At 44.3% G+C, this 25,571-nt stretch overlaps 1 protein-coding gene across 2 annotated transcripts in view; it reads right to left on the minus strand.

The window, feature by feature from the left end:
- DOCK5 (dedicator of cytokinesis 5) overlaps positions 1–25,571 on the minus strand; it is a 216,285-nt gene that overhangs the window by 106,236 nt on the left and 84,478 nt on the right. Inside the window, exons 3-9 of one of the 2 annotated variants that reach the window (XM_022595031.3) lie at positions 25,165–25,205; positions 20,051–20,106; positions 18,207–18,303; positions 7,671–7,819; positions 4,403–4,538; positions 2,902–3,059; positions 1,319–1,400 (exon numbers count right to left, since the gene is read on the minus strand). In XM_022595031.3, coding sequence (XP_022450739.1) covers positions 1,319–1,400; positions 2,902–3,059; positions 4,403–4,538; positions 7,671–7,819; positions 18,207–18,303; positions 20,051–20,106; positions 25,165–25,205 — 719 coding nt within the window. Of the gene's footprint in view, positions 1–1,318; positions 1,401–2,901; positions 3,060–4,402; positions 4,539–7,670; positions 7,820–12,656; positions 18,168–18,206; positions 18,304–20,050; positions 20,107–25,164; positions 25,206–25,571 lie in introns of those variants that run through there. The other variant, XM_089912792.1, reaches the window with a different exon arrangement.

A 25,571-nucleotide genomic window follows, 5' to 3' on the forward strand; every position in this document is an offset into this window, starting at 1 on the left:
GAAGGCAGGAAGGAAGGAAGGAAGGCAGGCAGGAAGGCAGGAAGGCAGGATGGAAGGAAGGCAGGAAGGCAGGATGGAAGGAAGGAAGGAAGGAAGGCAGGAAGGAAGGAAGGCAGGAAGGAAGGAAGGAAGGCAGGCAGGAAGGAAGGAAGGCAGGAAGGGAGGGAGGGAGGCAGGAAGGAAGGAAGGCAGGCAGGAAGGAAGGAAGGAAGGCAGGAAGGAAGGAAGGCAGGCAGGCAGGAAGGAAGGCAGGAAGGCAGGAAGGCAGGAAGGAAGGCAGGAAGGCAGGCAGGAAGGAAAGAAGGAAGGAAGGAAGGAAGGAAGGAAGGAAGGCAGGAAGGAAGGAATGAAAGAAGGAAGGCAGGAATGAAGGAAGGCAGGAAGGAAGGCAGGAAGGAAGGAAGGAAGGATGGAAGGAAGGAAGCAGGGACCAATGCGCCTTCCTATCACTTCCTTTGGTGCTTGACCTTAGACTCTGTTTTCCTGACTGTAAGAGTGGTAAGAGAAAAAGCAGACAAAATATCGGTGTGGCTTAAGGGAAAAAGTGAGAAAAGGAAGCCAGTATCTCTTTTAGGCTTAATGGGAGCTGGAAAACCTGCCCACCAAGGCTGCTCAGAGCAGGTGGCAGCAGCTCCAGGGCATTTCAAGCACTGATGTCCAAAAAAGGGGAGAGAATCCCAAGGAAGTTCCTAGCCCACGAAAAGGAGAGTCACCAGGCCCAAGGCTCTAGCCCAGTACATCTCCTGGCTCTTGATCCATTTACAGCAGCACCTCCTGCCTCGGGGAAGTGGAGACAGAGAGCGAAAAGTCCATTAACATATAATCCAACAGAAAAGTCTAGTCCAGTCTTTGCCCCGACTGTAACGTGGCTCTGGAAGGTTCCCCCCTTTATCTGCACAGCTCACCCCCTCATCAACTGGAAGTTCTTGCTGAAAGGTCTGCCCTCACCCACCTGTTTAAGACAGCAACCCTCCCCCAGCCCAGAAACTCCCAATCCCCCCAAGGCACTCACGACCTCTAACATTCTATACAAATCCTCATCTATCTAATTACTGTTTATTACTGACTTCCCCATTAGGACAAAAAGCTCCTTGAGAACCAGGACATTATCGGATGTGTTCACTGATGTATCTCAAGTGCCTGGCCTCTGACAGGTGCTCAATAAATATTTGTTGAATAAATGAGTGGGTCAGTCCTGCTAGAGGGATCATGCTGATTGTTATTTTCATGTGTCCGTTTTTAAATTTTCCATATACCTGTCACGTGCACCTGTGAAGATCACAAACAAAGGAAAGGGTTAAACATAGGTAGGACTTACAGTAAAGACCGCTTGAAGGTTATTAAGCTTCTCGATCTCCTTGGGCATTCCATTGCTGCCCCAACGAATTAGGTAGTTTTCACTGATGAAGGGGGAAAAAAAAAATCTCAATGAGCACCTAAACGGGGAGGAAGCTGCTCTCAGTATAGACTTAATAGGGTCGAAAGGTGGCCCAGAAGAGCCCAGTAAAGTTCACCAAGCAGGTCTGAGACCACACCAATGACCGGCCTCTGGTCTCCTGGCTGTAGCCTGGCTCTCTGAGGTACACCCAGTACGGCCCCATGACAAGCACTGCTCAAGACGGGCACAGACACAGTAGATTCTACCAGATTCTATCTGGGGTCTATGTTCCATCTCAAATTCTTTGTATGAAAGTTTCAGTTTTGCTGAATCAGGAACATAATATTATAAGAACCATTCCAAGTCCATCCCCTGGAATCCACCACACTGCAATAAGCTTTCTATTTTAGATACAAACAATTTTGGGGCTTTCCTGGTGGCGCAGTGGTTAAGAATCCACCTGCCAATGCAGGGGACACGGGTTTGAGCCCTGGTCCGGGAAGACCCCACATGCCACGGAGCAACTAAGCCCGAGCACCACAGCTACTGAGCCTCCGCTCTACAGCCCGCGAGCCACAACTACTGAGCCCGCGAGCCACAACTACTGAAGCCCATGTGCCTAGAGCCCGTGCTCCGCAACAAGAGAAGCCACCACAATGAGAAGCCCGCACACTGCAACGAAGAGTAGCTCCCGCTCGCCGCAACTAGAGAAAACCCGTGCGCAGCAACGAAGACCCAACGCAGCCAAAAATTAATTAATTAATAATTAATTTAAAAATGTATTTTAAAAAACAATAAATAATTTGTCAGTAATTACTTTTAACCATCTTCTCAAGAATAAACCTGTTTTCTTAGCTGCTCAGCGGCAGCATGACTGTAGGGTTGAACAAAGCCTATTACCATCCGCTGAAGGCTTTAATTTACAGCAGTATTGGGTTCACAGCAAAGCTGAGCCGAAGGTACAGATTTCCCCTAGGCCCCCCTCCATGCCCAGCCCCCACCCTTTATCAACAACCCCCAGCAGAATGGTACAATCATTGTTATAATCATTGAACCTACACTGAGAGGTCATTATTACCCCGAGTCCACAGTTTACATTAGGGGTCACTCTTAGTGTTGGACACTCTATGGGTTTGGAAAAATGTGTAATGACACACACTCACCATGACAGTATCATAGAGGATAGTTTCACTGCTCTAAAATTCTCAGTGCTCTGCCGAGTCATCCCTCCCTCACCCCTCTCTTATACTCCTTTGAATTCTCTGTTCCTGTCACCATGTTCGGATGAGTTTGCTGTGATTTCTAAGACCCAGGGAGTACACAAACTGTTACTACCGCACTGTTTCAGCAGCTATTCAGAATGGCTTAGCGACCCAAAGGGTTTTATTTTCTACTGCCTAGAAATCCTCCCCTTCTTCTCCATCTTCCCCTCTCAAACCCAGCAAAGAAATCCCCAGGGAGGAGATAGGTGAAGACTGGGTATTTTTGCAAGGTTGACGGAAGATGACCTGAGTCTCTACTACCTGATGAACGTGGACTGGTCCGGGTCGTAGAGGGCCATGAACAACTCTGCATCTTCCCCAATGTTGCAGACAAAGTTCTTGAAGTTCACATAGAGGCCGTAGGTATGCACGGCACTGAAGATGGACTGGCCCCGCAAGTCCAGATTCTGCAGGATTGACTGAACACAGAGGACAAGATAGAAAAGCATCTTGGTTTCAGCAAGTGGGAAACGCTAGCAAAGACTCTGGCCTGCAAACGGGAGCCAAATATAATGACCACCGGAGAGAAGCACTTACTGAGAAGAAAGTGTGTGTAAGTGGAGAAGTGATCAAGTGAGAAAAACAGAACCATTATTATTTAGGTGATCAAGGCAGTCCTGTGAAGCGCCTTGAACCCAAGTAATTCAATAAATGCTGTCTAGAGAGCAAATATCTAAAGTTTATGATAACTCAGGGTTTTAGTAGCTTTAAGAAGTTCTCATCTCTCACGACAATTTCTGGGTAAACCTCAAAAGCATAAACATCACGATTCATTATCCTTCTTTTGGGGAACAACTCTCATTGCAAATAAGAGATTCCACTGGACAGGTCCACCTTCAGGCATGATTAGCCATTAGATCCAGAAACACAACGAAATATTATTACAACTGTGAAGAAATAAAACCTACAAACTAAACGAAATAAAGAGAAACCTCTACTCATTAGAACAGAAAGACTGGAAGAATATATACCTCAACATCAGTATGTTTGGGCAGTCATAATATAGGTGACTTTTTTCTTTTTCTCTTTTTCTATACCTTTTGAATTTTTATTTATTGTCCAATTACCATTTTTAAAATCTTTCAAACACTTTATTTGTAAATATTATTTTACTTATTTTGGAAATCATGATCTATGTACTAAATACAGAAGTTTACAGAGTCAAGAGGCTTTTCTCCCACCCAGTTCTCCTTCTCAGAGGCATCCATTAATTGTCAGTTTCTTGTCTATCACTACAGAGTTAGTCTGCACATAGGCAAGCACAGATGTATGTATATTCTTTTTTGAAACACAAATAATAGTCTTTTATACACACGGTTCTGCATCTTGCTCTTTTCTGCTTAATACATTATCTTTGCAATCTTCCCAGGTCAGAATATACAAAACTGCCTTGCTCTTTTTGTAACATTCTGCTTCTAAAATGAGGAAATGAATGATTTTCTAAACAACATTTCCACCTCTGTTGTCTTAACTCCTTTTCCTTCATTAAAAACAAAAGCAAAGGGCTTCCCTGGCGGCGCAGTGGTTGAGAGTCCGCCTGCCGATGCAGGGGACACGGGTTTGTGCCCCGGTCCGGGAAGATCCCACATGCCGCGGGGCGGCTGGGCCCGTGAGCCGTGGCCGCTGAGCCTGCGCGTCCGGAGCCCGTGCTCCGCAACGGGAGAGGCCACAACAGTGAGAGGCCCGCGTACCGCCAAAAAAAAAAAAAAAAAGCAAAAATGGAACCTCTGTGGCCAAAGTCTGCACATTTGAGGAAGCTCACCTTCTCTTCTTGAATCTTTTCCTCAATCCTCTTCGAGGCCACTTCATGGGCCTTGAAGAGGGCGATGGTGCTGGTTTCATCTGGGTCCAAGATGTTCCCGTTGTCGTCCCGCACGACCAGATCCAACCCCAGCATTCTAGAAAGAAAGAAATGGTCAGTTGGTTCTCCTCGTCAGGAGCAGACCCTTTCCTGAAGAGTCTTCACGGAAGAACCCAGAGGATTCAGCTGAAAGGCTGGGTGCCAGACAAGTCATGATAAGAAGAGTTCGCTGGCTTTTCTCCTTTCAATTTTTGCTTCCTTTCCATACAACAACAATGCTAAAAAACTTACGCAAATGTTACCCAAACTCATATAATACGCAACGTAATTTGGTCTGCAGAACCTCAACAGGAAAGGCAAAACTGGCGCTAATTCTAACCAAAATCGTCTGACCAATGCTTCTCTCCTCAATCATCTGTAGTTTGCTATAGGAACTACGAAAGACGGATGCTCAGATACTGGGGAGCTTACCCTGATCTCCTTAAAAGCACAGGCCCGGGGGACAGTGCTTAATTCAAGACTGTTTTTTGTTTGTTTGTTTTTTTAATTTATTTATTGAACTTATTTATTATTTTTGGCTGTGTTGGGTCTTCGTTGCTGCATGCGGGCTTTCTCTAGTTGTGGCGACCAGGGGCTACTCTTCGTTGCAGTGCAGGGGCTTCTCATTGCAGTGGCTTCTCTCGTTGCGGAGCGTGGGCTCTAGGCGCACGGGCTTCAGTAGTTGTGACTCACGGGCTCAGTAGTTGTGGCTCACGGGCTCTAGAGCACAGGCTCAGCAGTTGTGACACACAGGCTTCGTTGCTCCGCGGCATGTGGGATCTTCCCGAACCAGGGCTCGAACCCGTGTCCCCTGCATTGGCAGGCGGATTCTTAACCACTGCGCCACCAGGGAAGCCCTTTTCAAGACCATTTTAAAGGAGATCAAGGGAGTTCCTTGGTGGCCTAGTGGTTAGCATTCAGGGCTTCCACTGCTGTGGCCTGGGTTCAATCCCTGGTCGGAGAACTGAGATCCCACAAGACATACGGCGCAGCCAAAAACAACAAGAGCAACAAAAGGAATCAAAGAAGTTAAGTCCTGGCTGTTGGTATCACAAAATCTATCTCAGAGAATGGGCTCTGGTGTCAGCTGGACCAAGATTTGCATCCTGGTTTTAATACTTGCTGGCAATATGACCCTGGTCATCTACTTAATTTTGCAAACGCCTGGTTTCCTCGCCTGTAAATTATTCCCTACCCTTCAGGGCTGTTGTGTGAATTTAATGAGATAACGCATATATAGCACAGTACATATATAGCACACAGTACAATATCTAGCATATAATAGGCTCTCAATGAATGTTAGCTCCTACTGGCACAAGAAAACCCCTGGCTGTGTTAAGACGGAGCTCTGGGTGCCACACGGGAATAGTAAGGCCCATACGGTCCCTGCATGGCAGCATCCCAGCAAGGCTTTTTATGCCCGATGTGCACACAGAAGCAGTAAAAATTGTACTTAGTTCTAAGAAGTTGGGGACTGTGGTGGAAACAGGATACTGTGATCAGAACACCCAGTTCATTCCAGGCACTAGCAGTTTAGGAGTGAGGATGTCCAAAGGGCAAGAAAGTTCAAGGATAACGGTGGCACGTGCCAAGTCTTTGGGCAGAAAGCAAAAATGCCTAATTTCCTGCCTCCCTGTTTTATAGCATCTCCATCAACTGATTCAATCTGGCAGGTCCCTTGCCATGGCGGCCAGACCCACAGGCCGCCCAGACTATGAGCAATGGGCCCTGCTGGCTGCTCAGAGACTGGATCACGGATGCACTGACGGAGCAGCTTCATTTCTTGAGCTGCTTCCAAGGGCTGAAATGAAAAGGCCAGCATGGTCTGCTGTTTGTAGGACATTACCATCCTTTGCCAGAGAGCAGAGGCCTCCAGGCTGATGCCACAGTGTGCCAAGACCCAAGAATACAGAGGCAGTCTATGTGCCAGGAGGGAGCTGCTTTATCCCATCTTAGCTGTTGTTTAAGCGTCTCCCCGGGACTATATGACTAGCAGTGCAGCTCCTGTGGTTATAGTCCTGTGGACAGACAAGGGCGGAGCAACTAAGCCCGTGCGCCGCAACTACTGAGCCTGCGCTCTAGAGCCCGCGAGCCACAACTACTGAAGCCCGCGCACCTAGATCCCGTGCTCCGCAACAAGAAAAGCCACCGCAAGGAGAAGCCTGCAAGCCGCAACGAAGAGTAGCCCCTGCTCGCTGCAACTAGCGAAAGCCCGCGCGCAGCAACGAAGACCCAACACAGCCAAGGAAAAAAAAAACAAAAAACTAAACGTCAAATGAATCATCAACAAAAACTGAGAAACGAACCCAGTGTTTAAAAAGAGCTGGTCAGGAAGGACGAATCATCCCAGGTCACCATCAATTTTGATGAATCTACTAAATTTTTTTGTCTTCCAAAGGGCAGTAACATCTGGGACCTACATATCTGACCGAGCCAATCGGAAGATGAATGACGTGATTAACTCTTTAGAGGTTATCGGAGACAGGCTATTCTGGCAAATCTGGTTTTTACACAATGTGAGCAATGGTCCCACTTAGGGGAAGACAGAAAGAAAGAGACAGAATGAGTCTGATGATCCTGTTAGAAGAAAGATAGCGGCGGGGGAGGGATAAATTATGGTTTGGGATTAACAGATACACACCACTACATATAAAACAGATAAACAACAAGGACCTGATGTATAGCACAGGGAACTCTACTCAATATTCTGTAATAACCTAAATGGGAAAAGAATCTGAAAAAGAATAGATACATGTATAACTGAATCACTTTGCTGTACACCTGAAACTAACACAACATTGTAAAGCAACTATACTCCAGTATAAAATAAAAACTAAAAAAAAAAAAAAAAAGAATAAAGATAGAGATAGTCCCAGGTCCCCGAAATTGTCAGCTTCTGATGCCCAGACCCTCTGAGTTTGTCTGGCAGTGGAGTTGCTTCCATTCAAGCTCCATATTCCCTGATCATCCATCATCTCCTTGAGACCAGAGATCCAGCACAGGGTCTGGCCCATGAAGGGCACTGCCAAATTTTCTTCTACAAAATTAAATATTTTCCAAGGCAGAAAGAGAACAGTTAAGCATTGTTCTTTGGCAACTCCAAGATCACAAGCTCATGGTGAGCTGTGTCCTTAGCATGAAGGTGCGTGGTTTTTTCCAAGTTCTCAGTGAAAAGTCATCCCTGGTTTACCTGTTCCCGTGATCGATTTTGGCTGTGACCTTCATCTTGAGCTCTGCCAGTTCGTCCTTGGGGAGGGTTCCAGACAGGATCTGGGACCGCCACTCGATCAGGCTGTACGTCATCTGCTGCAGCTGGCGGAAGAGCGTGACCTTGTTGTTCTAAGGTGGGAAAATGAGGCAGAGCAAAGGACCAAAAAAAGAGAGAAAAAAAAAAAGGTGTGATGGAAGATAAGAACATCTTTGGACCCGATCCTTTATAAGGTGTCATTTAAGCAATTAATTCTGCCATGCAGTGAGCTGTGCACATTGAGGCGACCTTGTTACATCACTAGGGATGGCTTTGCCCTGACCCATTCCCACTTCCTCCTTTGGTGCAGGTTTAAAACAGATAAGCACTTGTAGGATGGATAGGATGGATGGTTAGTCCTAACTTATAAGTGTACCAAATCATCCACGTCCCCTAAAATTCTGCCGATGTCCCTCCTTTACTTAAAACCCTCCAGTGATTTCCACTGTCCTCCAGATACACTAGATCGCACGTAAGTCCTTCCTATCTTGGCTCCTACCCACATTCCCAGCTGCATTGTACACCGATCACTACCTGAAAAATCTACGCTCCTTCCACGCAAAGCGATGTCCATTTCTCCCAAATGCTCCAGACTCTCTCAGTAAGTGACTCCTCCACCTGGAACCACTTTTCTCCTCTTCCCCACCATGAACGCTCCCCGTCTCTTGCTCACACACCACACCCTCCTCCAACTGCTAATTCTGACATCTCCAGAATCTCAGAAATCTCTTCCTCAAAACCTAACTCTGTGTTGGCCATCTCTCCCACAGCTGCTGGAATTTGTTCCTATGCCAGCACTCATAACCTGAACCACCTTGGCTTGCTGTCCTCTCCCCTCAGATGGTAAGAACCTACAGGACAAGGAGCTTGTTCCGTTTTGTATCCCTAGGAGCTAGTAGGCACTTTATAAAATGTACTGCATCAGTGAATTCTGGATGGAGAAAGAATTGTAATTTCAGAGATAAGGGATAATCGAAAAGAGAATGTGAAATATTAAAGTCCCCACTGAATTGTTAGACCATCCAGAAACTGTTAGACCTGGAATAATGAAACCATTATTCTGGGCTTCAGTAAGAACTTCCTGTAACTGAACTAAAATTAACTTACGACCAGCTAATTATTTGTGCCTCAGTCATATTGAGTCTAATAATTGATATCCATGCCATTATGACCTTGGTTCTACCTAAAGGATTCATTCATTAAAAAAAAGAAAAAAAAAGTCAATAAGCTTTTACCACGTGCTGGAAATAAAGTTCCTGCACATTCCAGAAGGAGAATGCAGCAATAAATAAGTAAACTTTTATATACATATATGTAAATATATTAAAATTATATAGTAAATATAAATATATCAATATCATATGTAATATTACATACATATATTATATGTATATAATATTTATGTATACACACGCAGGATAATTTCAGATTATAAAAAGTCCAAGAAGGAAATAGGGCAATATGACAGGGTGTACCTGGGGGAAGGAGGCCACTTTAGATAGAACAGTCAGGAAATCTGTTCTGTGCATTCCTTTTGATACACAAATATATACCATCACCCCCTATATACTATGAGACCACTTCTTTTTTATTTATAGGTGAAAAGTCATGATATATTTGTATAACCATACACTTCTAAAATGATAGGGAATATTAGGTACAGCAGTCCCAGGTACAGACGCCTGGGTCATGTTATCGACTAGAATCAGGGCTGAAAATATCCAAGATACTCGTGAACAACCAGTAAATGTGGAGTGAAGAGCCCTCAGCCTAAGTGGGGACAGTGAAGATATCAATGGGATTAGCAGATGTGGTAAGAGCCCTACAAGAAGTTCAAGGTTCTATGAGAACACAGAAGAAAGAGACGAAGAACTCATTTATCTGCGATTGCAATACGCTCTGCTAATACCATTGATTTGAAAAACACAGAACACGAAAGCTGATTAAAATTCTGAAACCGCCTACATTTTATGCTTTTAGCATTTTCTGAATTGCCTCTTTCTCATCAGCCAGTCTTTAGAAAAACATAAATGAGACTTTTAAAAGCAAAGGTAAAACGACCCTGTGTTTTTTCATTCAATTCCATATAAAATGTTTCCAACTCATTGTCTTTCTAACTGAGAAATTAAGCCCATAAAACTTTGCCTTTCAAAGCTGCCAGGCAGCAAGGGATCTTTTTTTCTTCTTGCAATCTATTTTTCTACTCCTAGTTAGTTTTTTTTCAATGTTTTCTCATTTTAATTAAGATATTAGGTCTCATAATATGGTAAAGAAAGGGCTCCGAGACTCAGGGGATCCTCTATGAGATAGCGCTTTGTTTGGGGCATATATTCACAAGTCCTTGGTCTCAATTATATTAGACACTACCCAAAGCAATTTAATTATTGCCTGTCCATATCAGCCTGCTTGGCCAAGAGTCCCCCCCCCCCCCCCCGCCACCAAGAAGGATGAAGATGGCCATTCTTTTCTGGTTCACTTTGCCAAATTAATTGTGAGTAGACACGCTGGAACACACCAAAGGAAACGACTTTCCCATTTACTTTAAGGAAACAGATTTTGTTGCCACAATTCCTAAGACTGTTCTACGTGGATGTTCTATGCAGTAGCTGGCCCCTGACACTTTCTGGGTTCCTGGGGAAGCAAATGAGGACAGGTGAGGAGAAAATCAAGCTCTCCCCATCAACACCAGAAGCCAAGGACTCAGGTCTCCATCTTTCCTCCCTGTTATACCCAAGCCTGCCCATTAAAGAGTGCCTTTTCTCCTGTCTCTAGCCTCCACTAATCTCAGTCTTTTTATACTAGCAGCCATTGTCACAGAATTCAGGAGGGCAAGGAATGTATTTAATAATTTCTTTGATCCTCTCTGCAGAATAAGCCTGGGACACAGGAGCGCCCGAAAAACAAACTGTGACTGCTTGAACTTAAAATAACACTCTGAGGGCTTCCCTGGTGGCGCAGTGGTTGAGAGTCCGCCTGCCAATGCAGGGGACACGGGTTCGTGCCCCGGTCCGGGAAGATCCCACATGCCGCGGAGCGGCTGGGCCCGTGAGCCATGGCCACTGAGCCTGCACGTCCGGAGCCTGTGCTCCGCAACGGGAGAGGCCACAACAGTGAGAGGTCCGTGTACCGCAAAAAAAAATAATAATAATAAAATAACACTCTGGTTTCGGTTTGAGGAATAGCTACACAAAATAGAGAAATCTAAATATTCTTCTAACTAGACAGTAAGGATACTCCTGCATTTGCTTAGAATTTATCCCTCTTTTCTACCTGACGATCTTTGAGGTCTTACTTTTTACATTTCTATTCTGGGTGTCTTTTTTTTTTTAAGAATTTCTAAAGAGAAGAAAAAAGGGACAAGAAGAAAAGAAACAGCTTTATCTTCAATAGCGGTAGAAATACAGAAGCCATCCTTTGAGTCATTTAGAAATTCTGAGGGCCACTGAGACAATGGCACCACCCCACTGGGTGTCAGAAAACCTGGGTTCTATTCTTCACTTTCTTTCCCAAAGAATGCGGACCAGAGTCAAAAGCCTCTTTCTCTGGGCCTCCACCCCACCTCTCCCTCTGCAAAAGAATCAATATTTCCTCTGTTCACCAATCTCTCCTCTTCCATTGTAAACCTTCTTTGCTGAAAGTACAGGGGACTTGGTCTCTATCTCTAATTCCATCACTAACTTGCTAAGTGACTTTGAGCAAATTATTCCCTCTGGGATATGCCCATCTGTAAAATCAGGGGACCAGCAATGAGATCCATTCCCAAGGATAAGCGTCTTCAAGTCTATGGCTGAGACATTAAATTCAATTACTCCTCCAAGCAACTTCCTGATTAAATATATCTGACTCGGACCATCTCGGTCCTGATGTACTCACACAGTGTGGTGGCTCTATATCAAATTTCCCCCGTATATAGCTCTTCGCAATGAATCTCATGTCTTTTCTGAGTATCTGGACCTTCCGGGAACCGGGATGGTTGGTGTCTTGGTCTTTCTGTGTCCTGTGCTGTGCTGACCCTTACCTCTGGGAGGACATGAATCCGCAGGGGCCCTGCCTCTCTTCCCATCCATCCATCCTAGTGCTTTTTCTGTCAGCTAAAGGCTTGGCCTGACTAGCAAACGCTCGATTTTTAAAGAAAAGATTCCAGTAAAAGACAGTTTTCGCCTCTGGAAGTAGTGCAGGAAATCCTGGAAGCCCGGCACCAAAGTCAGAGGAAAACAAAACTGGAAAAACACCCAAAGCGCCACCTCTGCCCTGTCCTGGCCATCGCCCCATCTCCTCCTGCCTCTCGTGAGAGCCATGCACCAAAGCAGGGCTTGCAACTCACAGCTGAAATGCCCTGACACCAGGACGAAGCTTCCTATGGGAATTTTCTGTCCTTAGTAATAAGCGATCAGACGCCTGGTTTCAACCTTGAGATCAGCTTAATTACACTTCAGAGCATATCCTCCAGCAGCCAGTAATAACCACCAGTTCAAAAAGATTAGACTTGAGTAGCTTTAATCTGCCTGGATATGCAAAGATGGGATGAAAGGGCAATTCATGGTGTGTCCGGCAAGTCTCCCCACCCCCACCTTGGTGACAGGCACTTTCTCTGCTCTAGATTTTTACAGGACTGTAGCCCAGCCCTAGGTTCTATTTTGCTGGTAAATTTTCAATGAGAGGAGATCAATCCTTTCAACGAACTGCATTTTAGCAATTAAGTTCACTTGATTCAAGAAGATGTATTAACCACCTTCCACCACCAGGCTCTTCTGCAATCTCTCTTCCATAAGAAAATCGGATCAGGTTCAGTCTGCCGAACTTGTATGAACAAAACAGCCTGGCTGACCAAACCTCACCAAACCATTTCGCCCACTGGAAGGTGGGAAACAGCACTGCACTTAATCTCAGGGTGAGGCATTAGAGAGTATGTTTATGATGACCAAACACCTCAGAATTCCTGGGACAGCTCCTCTTCCAAAAGTCTTGTCCTGATGTCCCCACAAATATACTCCAACTTGTCAGTTTTCAAGACCTGGGTTTTAGTTGAGAAAACAGGATAAGTATGATGTGGGGTGCAGATTTGTGCGTATTCAAAAAGTATAACTGGGTTGTCAGTGAAAAGGTAAACTTAGATATTACATCCAACCATCGTGTAGAAATCAATGCACAGGGGTCCGCCCTTCTAGCTGAGGCAACTCACATGGCAGGGAAGAAGGAAAAGAAGCCAAGTTCAGCTCACTGGATCCTGAGAGGCAGCAGAAAAGAATGAATGGAATACTTTAAAACTATCCACCTAGCGTAGCTCAGTGACTCTAGGGCTGGAAGGGAGCCCACCGGGTAGGTAGCAGGCACACCCTTAAACTAGCTCAGGGCAAAATTCCATGTGGATCTAGTTCTCCTAACACTTTTCAACATGAATCAGCTCTTTCCTGAAGCAATGTAGCAAGGGGAGAGTCAGGGGCTGTCACATTTTGACAATGTGCAGGCACTGTCCCAGAAATGTGACACAGATTATCTTATTGAATTCTACAGCAAATCTGCAAGGCATGTGTAATATATAATTATCACTGAAGCCGAGGAAAGGAAAACTTAGGAGGTCAAAGGACTTGTGTTGGGCTGTAAAATCCTCTAGTGGCACACCCTGAACCAAACTCCCTGCCTGCAGAATCTGTGTTCTTTCTGCTTGGGTTTGTTTGCACTAACTATTACTGGGTTTGTTATTTTTTTCTGAATATAAAAGCGCATACCAAGTAAAGGAGCAAGTTAGAATTTTTTTTTTTTTTTTTGGCCACACGGCACAGCCTATGGGATCTGAGTTCCCCGACCAGGGATTGAACCCGGGCCCTCAGCAGTAAAAGCGTGGAGTCCTAACCTCTGGACTGCCAGGGAATTTCCAGCAAGTCAGAATTTAAGAACCAGCCGCCTGTCTGACCCCAATGCCCCCAGTTTTGCCATTTCACCAGGCAACCACGTCCTCCTTCACAGTGTTCCCTCCTTTCCTGATCAAGCACTGAAAATACCAGGTAAATAGGTTCCAATGCAGGATCAGCAGTGCAGGCAAAGCTCGTCAGAAACTGCGGTGCATTTGCATGCAGCATCTGTGTGCTTCCATTTTCCTTTCTGGAATGATCCCTGTCTCTTGGACTGGAACCTAAGCTAAGGAGTTTCACTATCTACGGGGAGAAACACATAGACTGAGTGCTCAAGGCCGCTCCGCCTAAGACCACAACACAAGACAAAGGAAGTGACCTTGGATAACGGGGGACAGGGAAGGGAGCTTCAGAGTCTCCCAGTCTGGCCAGAGCAACAGCGAGCCAGGCTGCCCCGAGGGAGGACGGACATCCAGCTAAGACATCAAGACTCTCATGCTCACGTTTGCAGAGTCCTTGATGGTCTGCCTGCACGATGATTTCTTTTTTTTTTTTTTTTTCACACTACGATAGTTAATTTTATTTGTTCAAGGACTCATCTTGCAAGCATTAAACCAAGCTTGGGCTTTGATTCTGGAAGCCCAGATTCACATACTTAGGAAGATAAGAGCAGACTGTGCTCCATGTATAGGGATGAAAACTAAAGGCTCGTGGTTAATCACACTGTAGTTTTAAGTTTCTACAGCCTAGCAGCCAGATGTCACAGGTCCTTCAGGTCCTTCTGGATGTCCCAGATGATTTCTTTTTATACCCTCACAACGCTATGGAGTAAACAAGGCAGATTTTGCATCATTTTAACAGATGGGTAAAATCCAGCAGACACTTGGAGACTTCAAGCACTTCGTCCAAAACCAGAGTCAGTTAGGGCAGGGACTGGATGAGAAATCATGCTTCCTAATTTCTAGTCCCCTGTCTGTCCCCTACAGCTTGCTTCTTCTCCAAAGCATACAGGAAAGATAATAAAATCATAAATAATACTAATATAACAAAGAGAAAAAAGGAACGTGCAGGAATTACCATTTCTTCTTTCTACTCTGGATGGGTGGGTTCCTCTCTCCTTGGCATGGCTGCCACATCCCCACTTTAAAACATATTTATGGTAATTTCACAAGGTTATGGTATGACTGCTAAAAATAAATCACAGCTATACAAATATCTTTCCCTTCTAGAATAATTACCTGTGTCTACATGGCTGGGCTTAACCTGGTTAGTGGATTGTATTTTCTTCTCACTTAAGACTCTGTACCTACCTCCTAAATTTCTCATGAACTGAGACTGATAAGAAGAGAACTAAGAAATGTGTTGTAGAGAAAGGCGGAGGCTCTAAGATGTCTTTAAAGACACCAAACACAATGCCTGGTTTCATAATCTGTGGGAGAAAATGCGTGAGAGATAAAAGTACTGATGTAGATTAGAAAAACCTGTATTCATCTTTACACAGACTGAAGGAACTTACACACAGAATCAGAAAGCAAACGCCAATAAAAATGCTTGTGTGGGGCTTCCCTGGTGGCGCAGTGGTTAAGAATCTGCCTGCCAATGCAGGGGACACGGGTTTGAGCCCTGGTCCGGGAAGATCTCGCATGCCGCTTGCAGAGCAACTCAGCCCGTGCGCCACAACTACTGAGCCTGCGCTCTAGAGCCCGTGAGCCACAGCTACTGAGTCCGCTCACCACAACTACTGAGCCCATGCGCCACAACTACCGAAGTCCGTGTGCCTAGAACCCATGCTCCGCAGCAAGAGAAGCCACCGCAATGAGAAGCCCGCGCACCACAATGAAGAACAGCCCCCTCTCGTCGCAACTAGAGAAAGCCCGCGCACAGCAACAAAGACCCAGTGCAGTCAAAAATAAATAAATTAAATAAATAAATTTATTTTTTTAAAAAAAGTGTGTGTGTGTACGCACGCATGTCTCGGGGCGGGGGTGGTGGTGGTGGTGATTGAAACCTACAGATCTGGGTTCCCTTAACTTTTTTCCCAGTGAATCTTAATATTTAAGGCTTGTTACTTTTTTTTTTATATAATATTTATTTATTTATCTAGGCTGCGCCGGGTCTTAGTTGCAGCACGCAGGATCTTCATTGCAGCATGTTTATTTGCAGCATGTAGGCTCTTAGTTGAGGCATGTGGGACCTAGTTCCCCGACCAAGGATCAAACCTGGGTCCCCTGGATTGGGAGCGTGGAGTCTTACCCGCTGGACCACCAGGGAAGCCCCAAGGCTGGCTACTTTGACATACAGATTTTTGAGAAAGCATTTCAGAAATTCTGCCTGAAGTGAACTGTCAATGCTTTAGGAAGGGACAGAAAAAAGAAAAAAGAAAGCCAAGATTTCCATTTGAAATGGATCATCTCTGAATGGGTGTGCATGCTATCAAAAGAAGGAGCAGATTCTCAGCCCTATCAGCTGATTAAGATCCCCACAATGACTACCTTCCAGTCAACCAATAGCAGCTATAAGACATCTAAAAAATAACTCACAATGACAAAATAATTATTTTAGGAGACGTCAAGATTAAGATGGGAAATGTGCTGCCCCCCGAGAGGAGGGTGGAATTTTCTTTTTTTTTTTTTAAACTTAGAACTCAATTCTGCTATTAAATAGTGGAACTTCCACATAGGAAATCCTCAACCAGAGCTTAAAAGATTTTGGAAACACAAATACAGGAATCATATTTCTTCCTCCCTGGCTCACTTATTTCTCATTCCTAGTCAATAGCAGACTTGGCACAATTATCTGGGGACATGTACTAGACACAGATCATGAACTAAGCACAAGAGTTGTGTTTTAGCAAGAAGAAAACTCTAGCTCATTCATGCTCTCCACTCTTGTAGATTACAGCTATAAAAATCTCATTTCCCAGTACTTACTAGCTAATACGTTTTTCACCACTCGCCAATTTCCAGAAAGACTATGTTAAGGAACTAACCCATCCATCAACCTCGTTACATCCACCACTAACCAATCAATTAACGGGAACCAGAGAGTGCTTTCAATAGAAGGAGATCGATGTAGGCCAAAGGGCTTAAAACAGCATCTCTCCCCAGCTTGTGAGTTAAGAATTTACAGGTTAGCTCTCTCCTCGATGAAACATAAAGAGATCAAAAGATCACTTGCATTACAAGGCACTGTGCCCCAGGGGCCAGATGATTGGTTCAGGAGGAAGTGCTCCCATAGTCCAGAAGGAAACATTATGGATTGGTGTGTTTGGAGACACATTATGAAGAAAACAGGACTTCAGTGGGGCCTTGAAGGATGGGCAGGTGGAGAAAAATCACGTGCTTTTCCACAGAAGGGGTTGGTGATTTCTATTGCTGTGCTCCACCCTGGGAAGCCAAAGCCCTGGGAAATGATCTTATACTAACTGCTAGAAGTTATGCTAGAATGAGTTTTGATTCCTGTTTTTATTTAGTACAAGGATCTAGAGTGAGGTGCTCCCAGTTACTTGGTAAGGTTGGCTTTTGAGAGTTAAAATGTAGAATCAATATATGACTGAAAAAAACTTAAGACGAACTAAGTCACATAAGGAAAGAGACTGGCTCCCAGGCATTGAGTCGAGTCCTGACTAACCTCATTCACACATTGGGCCAGGGAATATATCAGTACATTCATAGGAATTCTTAGTCAGCCATGGAAGCCTGGAAGATGCCTACAGAAGGCAAGACCTAATGATGCCTACCCACAAGGTCTCCAGGAAAGAGGGAACTTTAGAAAACAGCGTCTATGCATTCACAGTGTCTGAGAAAGGAGCTTCCTAAAGTGGACATGGATGCAGGCTTGCTGCCGCCAGACTCAAGGTTCTTGGCCTCCTGCAAGATGGCTGCCCCAGGAGTTCTCAGCCTGATAATATTATTAAGTGCTAGGTTTACCTTGCCTTGACTATAAACCCACACACAAAACTTGTGATTATGGTTTATCAGGGAGAGCATGTGCTGGTTCCTGTGTCATTTCCCACTGACCTGGCATATCTTACTAGCATCCTAAGGTCAAACCACTGTTGTGAGAAACAGTACTATGAGTTGGCCTCAAAAAGAAGACTCTTCAGAGCATGGTTTAATGTGATTCATGTTTCAGCATCAGTAAGGTACACAGAAGGTAGAGAGTGCACCCTCATAGGAGCCCCCATGGGGCTGAGCACTGAAACAGCGACAGATGTCTATTCACTGGGATACACACAGAGGCTAAGAGCAGGTCCCTCAATTTCCCCATTGATAAACTGGTAATAATTACAGCTACTTTATAGGAGTGTTATGAGGATTAATAGCTCCTGGCACTCAGTAGGGACGATGTGTTTGCAGCTCTTATTATCCTTATAACTTTACAATCAGCATGCGAGTTGGGAAAATACTGACCTAATGATTATGCCCACCTCCTCCACCACCCACATCATCAACCACTTTACATGGCAAAAGTGGGAATCTGCTGGTTATCAGCCATTGCACTGTCCAGGTAAGATACACCCACTCCATACAGAGAGCTAATGAGTGGCCGATCCCTTGCAGCGGAACAGATGGGCTGAGGGCCCAGGAATAATGCCACAGGCTCCAAGCACCAGGGGCAAACTCACCACGTAGAGCTTGCGCCAGATGACGGCCCATTCCCGCAGTGTCGAGGTGAGCTCCTGTACCAGTGGGAGCTCCCCGGGAATCACAGTCTCGTGCTGCCTAAAGAGAACAGAAAGATGCTCCCTTCACTCTGGGTGGATCACCGTGGCTTTTCTTGATGGAGGTCATGATCCCCACAACTCAAAGATGGGAATGGGCTGGTTGGGCTTCAACCAAAAAAAAACCTTGTCCATTTAGGGAAGGTTTGGGTAGAGAATTTTTACCACATCAAGCAGCTGAGAAAAGAGAAAGAGCTTAACACACCCCGATTCTCGAAATGAATGGGTATAGAGCCCAGCCTCTATCTCCCCATTCTGGATCCTTACAGGAGCTTCAAATACCAACCAGGCTGGCTACAGCAATTGCCAGGGATGGAAGCCCAAATCCAGTACTTTCGCTGGTTCTGCCAAGCAGCCATTTCATTAGGGACGGTGGGTGGGTGGAGAAGTGTTCATGGCACAAGGGTCCTGGGGCTTGGAGCCTCACACAGGACCTGCTGTGGGACTGAGGTGGGACCCTCTTTTGCAGTGGTACTAGGTTTGTTTCTCATCTGCTGTCTCACTGCACAGAAAACGTACATATACCCAAATCCTCACTTACAGCAGACTTTTAACAAGGCAAACCTGACACTCATGCACATAAATCCCGTCTGGTATTTTTATGATTAGCAAAAGGAGAAAAGGAGAGAGCGAAAGCAGGCAAACAAATGGGGATTAGTGGTGGGACTGCCAGGCGTAAATAAGAATACAAGACGCCCCGTTAGGTTTGGATTTCAGATAGATTAAAATAATTTTTAAGCGTAAGTATGTCTCAGGAAATATCTCAGACATGCATGCAAAAAATTACTTGTTATCTGAATTTCAAATTTAACTGGGCATCCTGCATTTTACCTGGCAACACTAGTTGGTTGGGAATATGCCCCCAACCCTGCCCTTCCACCAACGTGGCTGTAAGTGACCCTGGAGGCTGCCTAGGAATCAGAAAGAAGATTCTCCAGGAGGGCAAGACAACTGCTTTTCAGCCCTGATTATGTGTGAATTTGGGCACGTCTCCATCTCTCGTCTATAAAACGAGGGAGCAGAACTTATGGCTGAGAATGTTCTTTGCCGCTGTTAGCCACAGTGCCTCTGTGACCCACTCCACACTCTCTAACGGCCCTGGGATTCCTGCTCCAGGCTGTCTTTATTCCCTCCTTAACTCTCCTGCCCGCTGGCTCACCAGCTAAGTGGATTTTCTCTGCAGAGCGCATTCGCACACATTAGTTAGTTCATACTTTCATATCAAGTTCATGACCTACGTGGGGACGGGTTTGTTTTCTCTGATTTGCAGGGGGAAAGCCCCAGGTGCACTGACTCGTCCAAGGTTCAGAGCTGAATAGTGCAGGGTGTTGTATGCTCACCTATCATCCCCCAAGGTTCCCAAACAGGCGGCTCTCAGGTCTTAAGGGCCAAAGAGCACCAAATATTCATATACGGGCACACTCACGCGCGCATGCACACGCACGCACGCACACACACACACCCCACGTGCGCGCGATCAGTGAGCAGCCAGTGCAAGAGGAAAGTAAAGGCCCTCTCCGTTCATTATCTGTCTTTACTGTTCTGTGGAAGGAATAAGTATCGAAACAGAAGACAGAAGAAGGAAAGATGTCAGGAAACAGTTTTTATTCATTTCCCTTTCATCCGAGAAGTGGAATTGATGAGCTGAGACAATAATGCACAAAATGGTATTTTCTGATTTCATAAAATCTGTAAGGATACTTTACATCTTCCTCACCTGTTAGGAGTCTTCCTACATTAGAACTTACCCACGGTCTTCTACAGTGGCCTCTTTCAAATGGATATACGTTTCAGGGAAAATACCCTACGGAGAGAAGAACTTGGGTTATGTGGCCGTAAAAATCTCAGCCCAAAGTAAGGAGCACAGACAGCAGCAAGGATGAGTGGGGGAGGGGAAAGGACGCCTGGACAACAGCTACAGTTTGCAGTCAAGGTTGCGGGACATCAATTACATCACATGCCTACCTAAATGAAAGCAAGTCTGAAACACTGAAAAGGTATAAATTAATCCTTGGGTTCAGAGAGCATAAAATAAATGCTCTGTAAATGACCAGGCATACATGCCCGGGTCAGCTCAGAGCTGCCATAATGATAAAGTGTTTAACAGTGAGATCCTAAAACCCCTCCAGGTCCTACATGCCATGATATGCTTCCCTTAAAGGGTTTCATAATAATTAGTGAGATGGAGGGCTATGTACTTACTGGCCCGTAAAATTATAGTGATTTTCTAGAGTCATTCCCCTCAGCACTTTCACTTAAACAAAATGCATGGAATCAATTAGGACTTGTTATCTGGTTATTTTTAGCACTTTCCAGTCTCAAATTGCTCTCCATTCTATGTCCCTAAGAGGCAATTCGTCGTCAGTATTGCGACATTGCCCGTGGGGAAACTAAGCCCAGAAAGACCTAAGAGAAACACTGTAAAGTGGTGGGTAAAAACTGCAGAACTGAAGACTGCATCTAACCAACAGGAAGCCATGGATATGAGTTTTCTTAAAAGCCAAAAGCTTCTGTTATTCAACCGCATGATATGCTCATCAATAAACAGAGACACTGCCATCTAGAAAAGCACTGCTGGTCCCTGTTTTATGGTACTTTTCAGGCCAGACCAGGAGAAGCAGAAGAAGCTGTTCAACAGGCCCCATTGGCTCAACTGCTCATAGCCCTGAGACTGTAGATGTGCGACCACGTGGACACCCAACGTCAGGGGAGACTGACCACAGGATGGGAGAGGGATGGCTCACTCCCTGGGAGGCTGGGTCAGGGATGCGTGTGTACCCAGTGATCCTTAATCCATTCAGAGCCAGAAAACTAGTGCATTTCAACCCCGGTTGGTCTTGCGTCTAGTTTTATGTGCTATGTTTATCTGAGCAATTCTCTCCTTGCTCTCTTTTAATCCTTTGCCAGTAAAACAGGAAACAGCAAGAAAATTTGAGACTATGCTGCTCCCAGCATTCGTGATGACAAGGTGGATCCTGCCACTGCTCGAGTCAGAAGCAAAATGGCCATCCTTTCCCGCCAGGCAGGAAGAACCAAAAAAAAAGCACAGGCATACCCGCCCTTCCTCGCGTTCAGAAACGGGCAGGTGTGGGGCATATGAGTGAGGAAGCATTATTCCAATCTTGTGACTCATGAAGACCCAGAACACACGTAGAGACAAGGTAACACCGACCTCTTTCATTATAGGGACAGGATTCAGAGTGATTTCGGAAAACCAATCAAAGAGTTAAATACAGACAAAAATTCAATGTGTGTGTAATTCCTTTGGGGGCCAGATTAACGGGGTTCTGAAGCTCCAGATCTGTCCTAAGGATGCCTAAGAAACCTTGGGTGTTTCTTCTATCCGCTAGGTTGAGGTAAATGTTTTGTTGACGACGATCTTTGTGGAGAACGAGGCTTGGATGCCCATCACTCACCTTGAGGACAGGATGCTGAGTGAAATGAGCCAGACACAAAAGGACAATTACTGTCTGATCTCACTTGTATGAAGGACCTAGAGTAGTCAAATTCATAGGGACAGAAGTAGAACGGGGGTTAACAGGGGCTGGAGGAGGGAGGAAGGGTAAGTTTGCGTTTAGTGCGTACAGAGTTTCAGTTTGGGGTCATGAAAAAGTTCTAGAGTTGGATCGTGGTATGTTTGCACAACAATGTGAACGTACTTAATACCCCTGAACTGGCCATTTTAAAAGAGTTAAAGTAGTAATTTTTTTTATCAAGTATATTTTACTACAATAAAAAAGTTGTCCAGAAATCATAAAAAGGCGGAGCGTTGAAACCACTCAAAGTAGCAGTTATCAGGAGCCATATTTGCAGGTTAAAATAAGATGTAACACCGCTGGTCCCAAGGAATATCCTGGCAGAAGATTTTTCAAATCAGGAAGATAAAGGACCAATTAACTGTTTCAAACGTCTATAATCTGATGACTGGTCTCCTAATAACTGGGAGAAATCTAAAATAGAAACATTCATAATACAAGTGGCTTATTTTGTAATAGACTAAGCAGATCATAAGCAGATAATTTATACTGGGTATACAGACATGATTTTCACGTTAAGAGAGTACCTATGTTGTTGTGTTTTCAGTCTGTCACTTGCAGGCATCATCTTTCCATGATAACATAGGTCCACTTACAGCCATTTAATTGCTCTGGTAAATCGGAGGCTGCAGGCCCTTTCCTACACCATTCTGACACACAGAAAGCCAGAATAAACCTAGGTAATATATTTCTGATTCACAGCCTATCTCTCAGTTTTGCTTGTGCTATCTCAATGCAACCTACCCACTTGAGGGGGAAAAAAAAAATGAACTAATGATTTTCCAGCTATCGCCCTTATCCATAATTCCATAATCCTGCCAGGATCGATAATCAGTTTCTGCAAAGCTCTTGGCTTCTTCCATTTGTAAAACCGCTAGCATGTTTTATCACCACTCTAACGGTTAGGTCTGCTTGTAAATAACACCAAAAATTTCCATTAAAACAATAGGCTTTTCAAATAGCTCTTCCCCTAAAGCCTGGCAAACAAGGAAATAGCATTAGGAGTAGCATTTCAACTAGGCTGGATTCCCTAATGAAGGGGTGTCAAAGTTGAGCATAATTCATGACAGCTGACTTGGAATTCCCTGTTTTTCCTACTAGAATGATATTTCAACTTATAAGTCAACAAGGAAATGCATGGCCCTTGTTTGTACTATTATTTCACTGAACTACAAAGTTTAGCTATCAAGAACTAAGAAAAGCTCTTACTGAAATAATTCTTTTCAAGAGTGAGATTGGACGGTTAAAAGGGTTTCAAAAAACTTTAAAACACACCGAGACCTTGTCATTTAGATCTTAGTGAAGCACCCCATCCACCCACTTTCCAAAGCAGACAACAGATGGGTTCTGATGTATCACAGGGTGCCTTAGAGATGTTCCGAAAAGATTCTTACAGACTGTAGACTCTCTGAAAGGGAAAACTGTGGTCTGGGGCCTTGTTTCAACACAATTCACATTCACCAGTTAAAAAAATTCCCTTGGATCTTAAAGTTCAGATGATCTTATCTGAGAGTGGATTTTTGTTTATGTTTTAAAATTAACTTTTTTTTTTAAAGGATTGGTAATTAAGTGACATAAGTATTGCTGCTCCTGAAGAAATGTAGAACTTCAAAATTGTTCACTCTATTCATGCTTTGAAAAATAACTACCACCTCCATAATTATGAGTAAAATAAACACTATACGGTTAAACCCAAACCAAGAAGCAGCGGTGGCTGTAAACGAGGTTCTCTAGTTAACAAGCATCCCAGAAGAAAAGGTCTTCTGCTTTGGTCCTATCATGCTCTCATTCACGCCAGAACGTCTGCTATCTTAGGTCCTTATATGAAAGCTTGGGGCAACTAAAGTCAGCAAGAGATTATTCATTTAATCAAATAATTTATCACTGTTTTCATTATAATTAAGCTGAAAATGAAGACATGGGACACAAGCATCTAACTGTGGGTAGAAAAATTCAGCATCAGGATTTGGGGAGGGATAAAAGGATCAAAATTGTGGGAGTTGATACCTGCATTAAAAGCAAATACGCCTTTATTTTGGTAGATTAGTAACCTGTCACAGTTAATAAACTGTGTGTGTACACACACATGTGCAAACACTGAGTGTTATCTGAGAGTCAACAACATAGAAAGCTTGATAGGACAGTCCTGTTTTTTGGGTTTTTTTGGGTGTACCACGCAGCACATGGGATCTTAGTTCCCTGACCAGAAATCGAACCCGAGCCTGCTGCATTGGAAGCACAGAGCCTTAACCATTGGACCACCAGGGAAGTCCAGGACAGTCCTGGTTTTAAATGGCCCTATACCTTGTGGGAAAGTGTTTTTCTGGGCCCGTAGCTCTTTTGAGACTGTGTGCGAGCATCACTTCTGTATTGTACCATATCTGAAGAGTAAAGCCTGTGGATATGTGAGGGGTTGTTTTTGTTTTTGTTTTTTTTTTACTTGGCTGTTGATAAATTCTGAAATGTTCCTCTCACCCCTCCCAATTCACTATTTTGCATGTGAACTAACTGTGAAATAGTACGACAGCATCCACTTTGTTCTTTTCAAAAGGAAGTGCTGACAGGCTATGCTGTCCCAACGTGCGGTGTCACAGGAAAAGTGCTGACCTGACCTAAAATACACTGAGGGGGGATTAACCTAACACAGATTTTCTGTAGCCTGATGATTAGCAGTTTTGGCACTGCCAAAAGGAACCCACGAGGGTCAGTATTTTTCAAACTCTTTGCCCATGATGAGATAGCAACCCAGCACTACTATCATAAAATATACTGAAAACTACATAAAATACTGTAAAATATATACCTAACACAAAAGTTTCCTGAAACACTACTTACCGTCACATTCTATTCCCTTTCTATCTTTCAGTGTTGTTTTTAAGAAAATGTTGGTCATAACCCACTCTACTGATTTCAGTTTGAAAACTACTATTCTGGTTTAACCATTTTTTAATAAAGGAAAGAGTCAAGTGGAAATGGGGAGACCCTCTGGTTCTGAGATTTCAGCACTGGAACTAAAGGATAAAGGGAGAAGCCCAGGTCCCCCCACAAAACAGAGCAAATGTCCCTGTGTGACCCTACGGCTCAGCTTGAGGGAACCAGTAGCAAGAAGTCCGCAGAGGCCCTACCTGGGGTGTCAAATTCACCTCCGGCCTTTATCCTTGAGTTGGCTGGTGGGAAATATGGCCAAGGTCAGAGAATTTGCTTTCAAATCTAAAGACTAGCCGTCAAAGAGAAAGCAAACTAGGTCTACAGACAGCAGATAATGGAATCAGATACGACCACACAAAACTAGCACACAGATTTCAAACTAAAACGATAAGCCATACCTTTTTAGATTTATTTTGGAGGGTATATCCTCTGTACCAACCTGTCAGGGTAGAAGAGGACACAAAATCTTTTGTTATCTGGGACAATATAAAGACATTAGCAATATACGTCCTCATCTTAGGATACTGGGATGGAATCTAGATCTACTTCAGAGCTTTATTCTCTTGATAACTAAAGGATTGAAAGTTCACTTAGAACCATGCCTCATCCCTACTCCTTTGGAGAAAGGACAGAACAACAAAAAAACAAACAAGACAGAAGGCAGCCCAACCTCTCAACACCTTAATACCTCCCAGCGTTCAATGAATGTTTTTGTATAAATGAATATGAACTTTCATCCATTTATATACATTCTGAAAGTCACCTTATCCTATTACGATAGATTATACTATTAAAATAGATATTT

Source organism: Delphinapterus leucas, chromosome 6, assembly GCF_059928025.1.
Source record: "Delphinapterus leucas isolate spDelLeu-1000000601 "Yukka" chromosome 6, BTC_Dleu_Yukka2, whole genome shotgun sequence".
NCBI classification, from domain to species: Eukaryota; Metazoa; Chordata; class Mammalia; order Artiodactyla; family Monodontidae; genus Delphinapterus; species Delphinapterus leucas.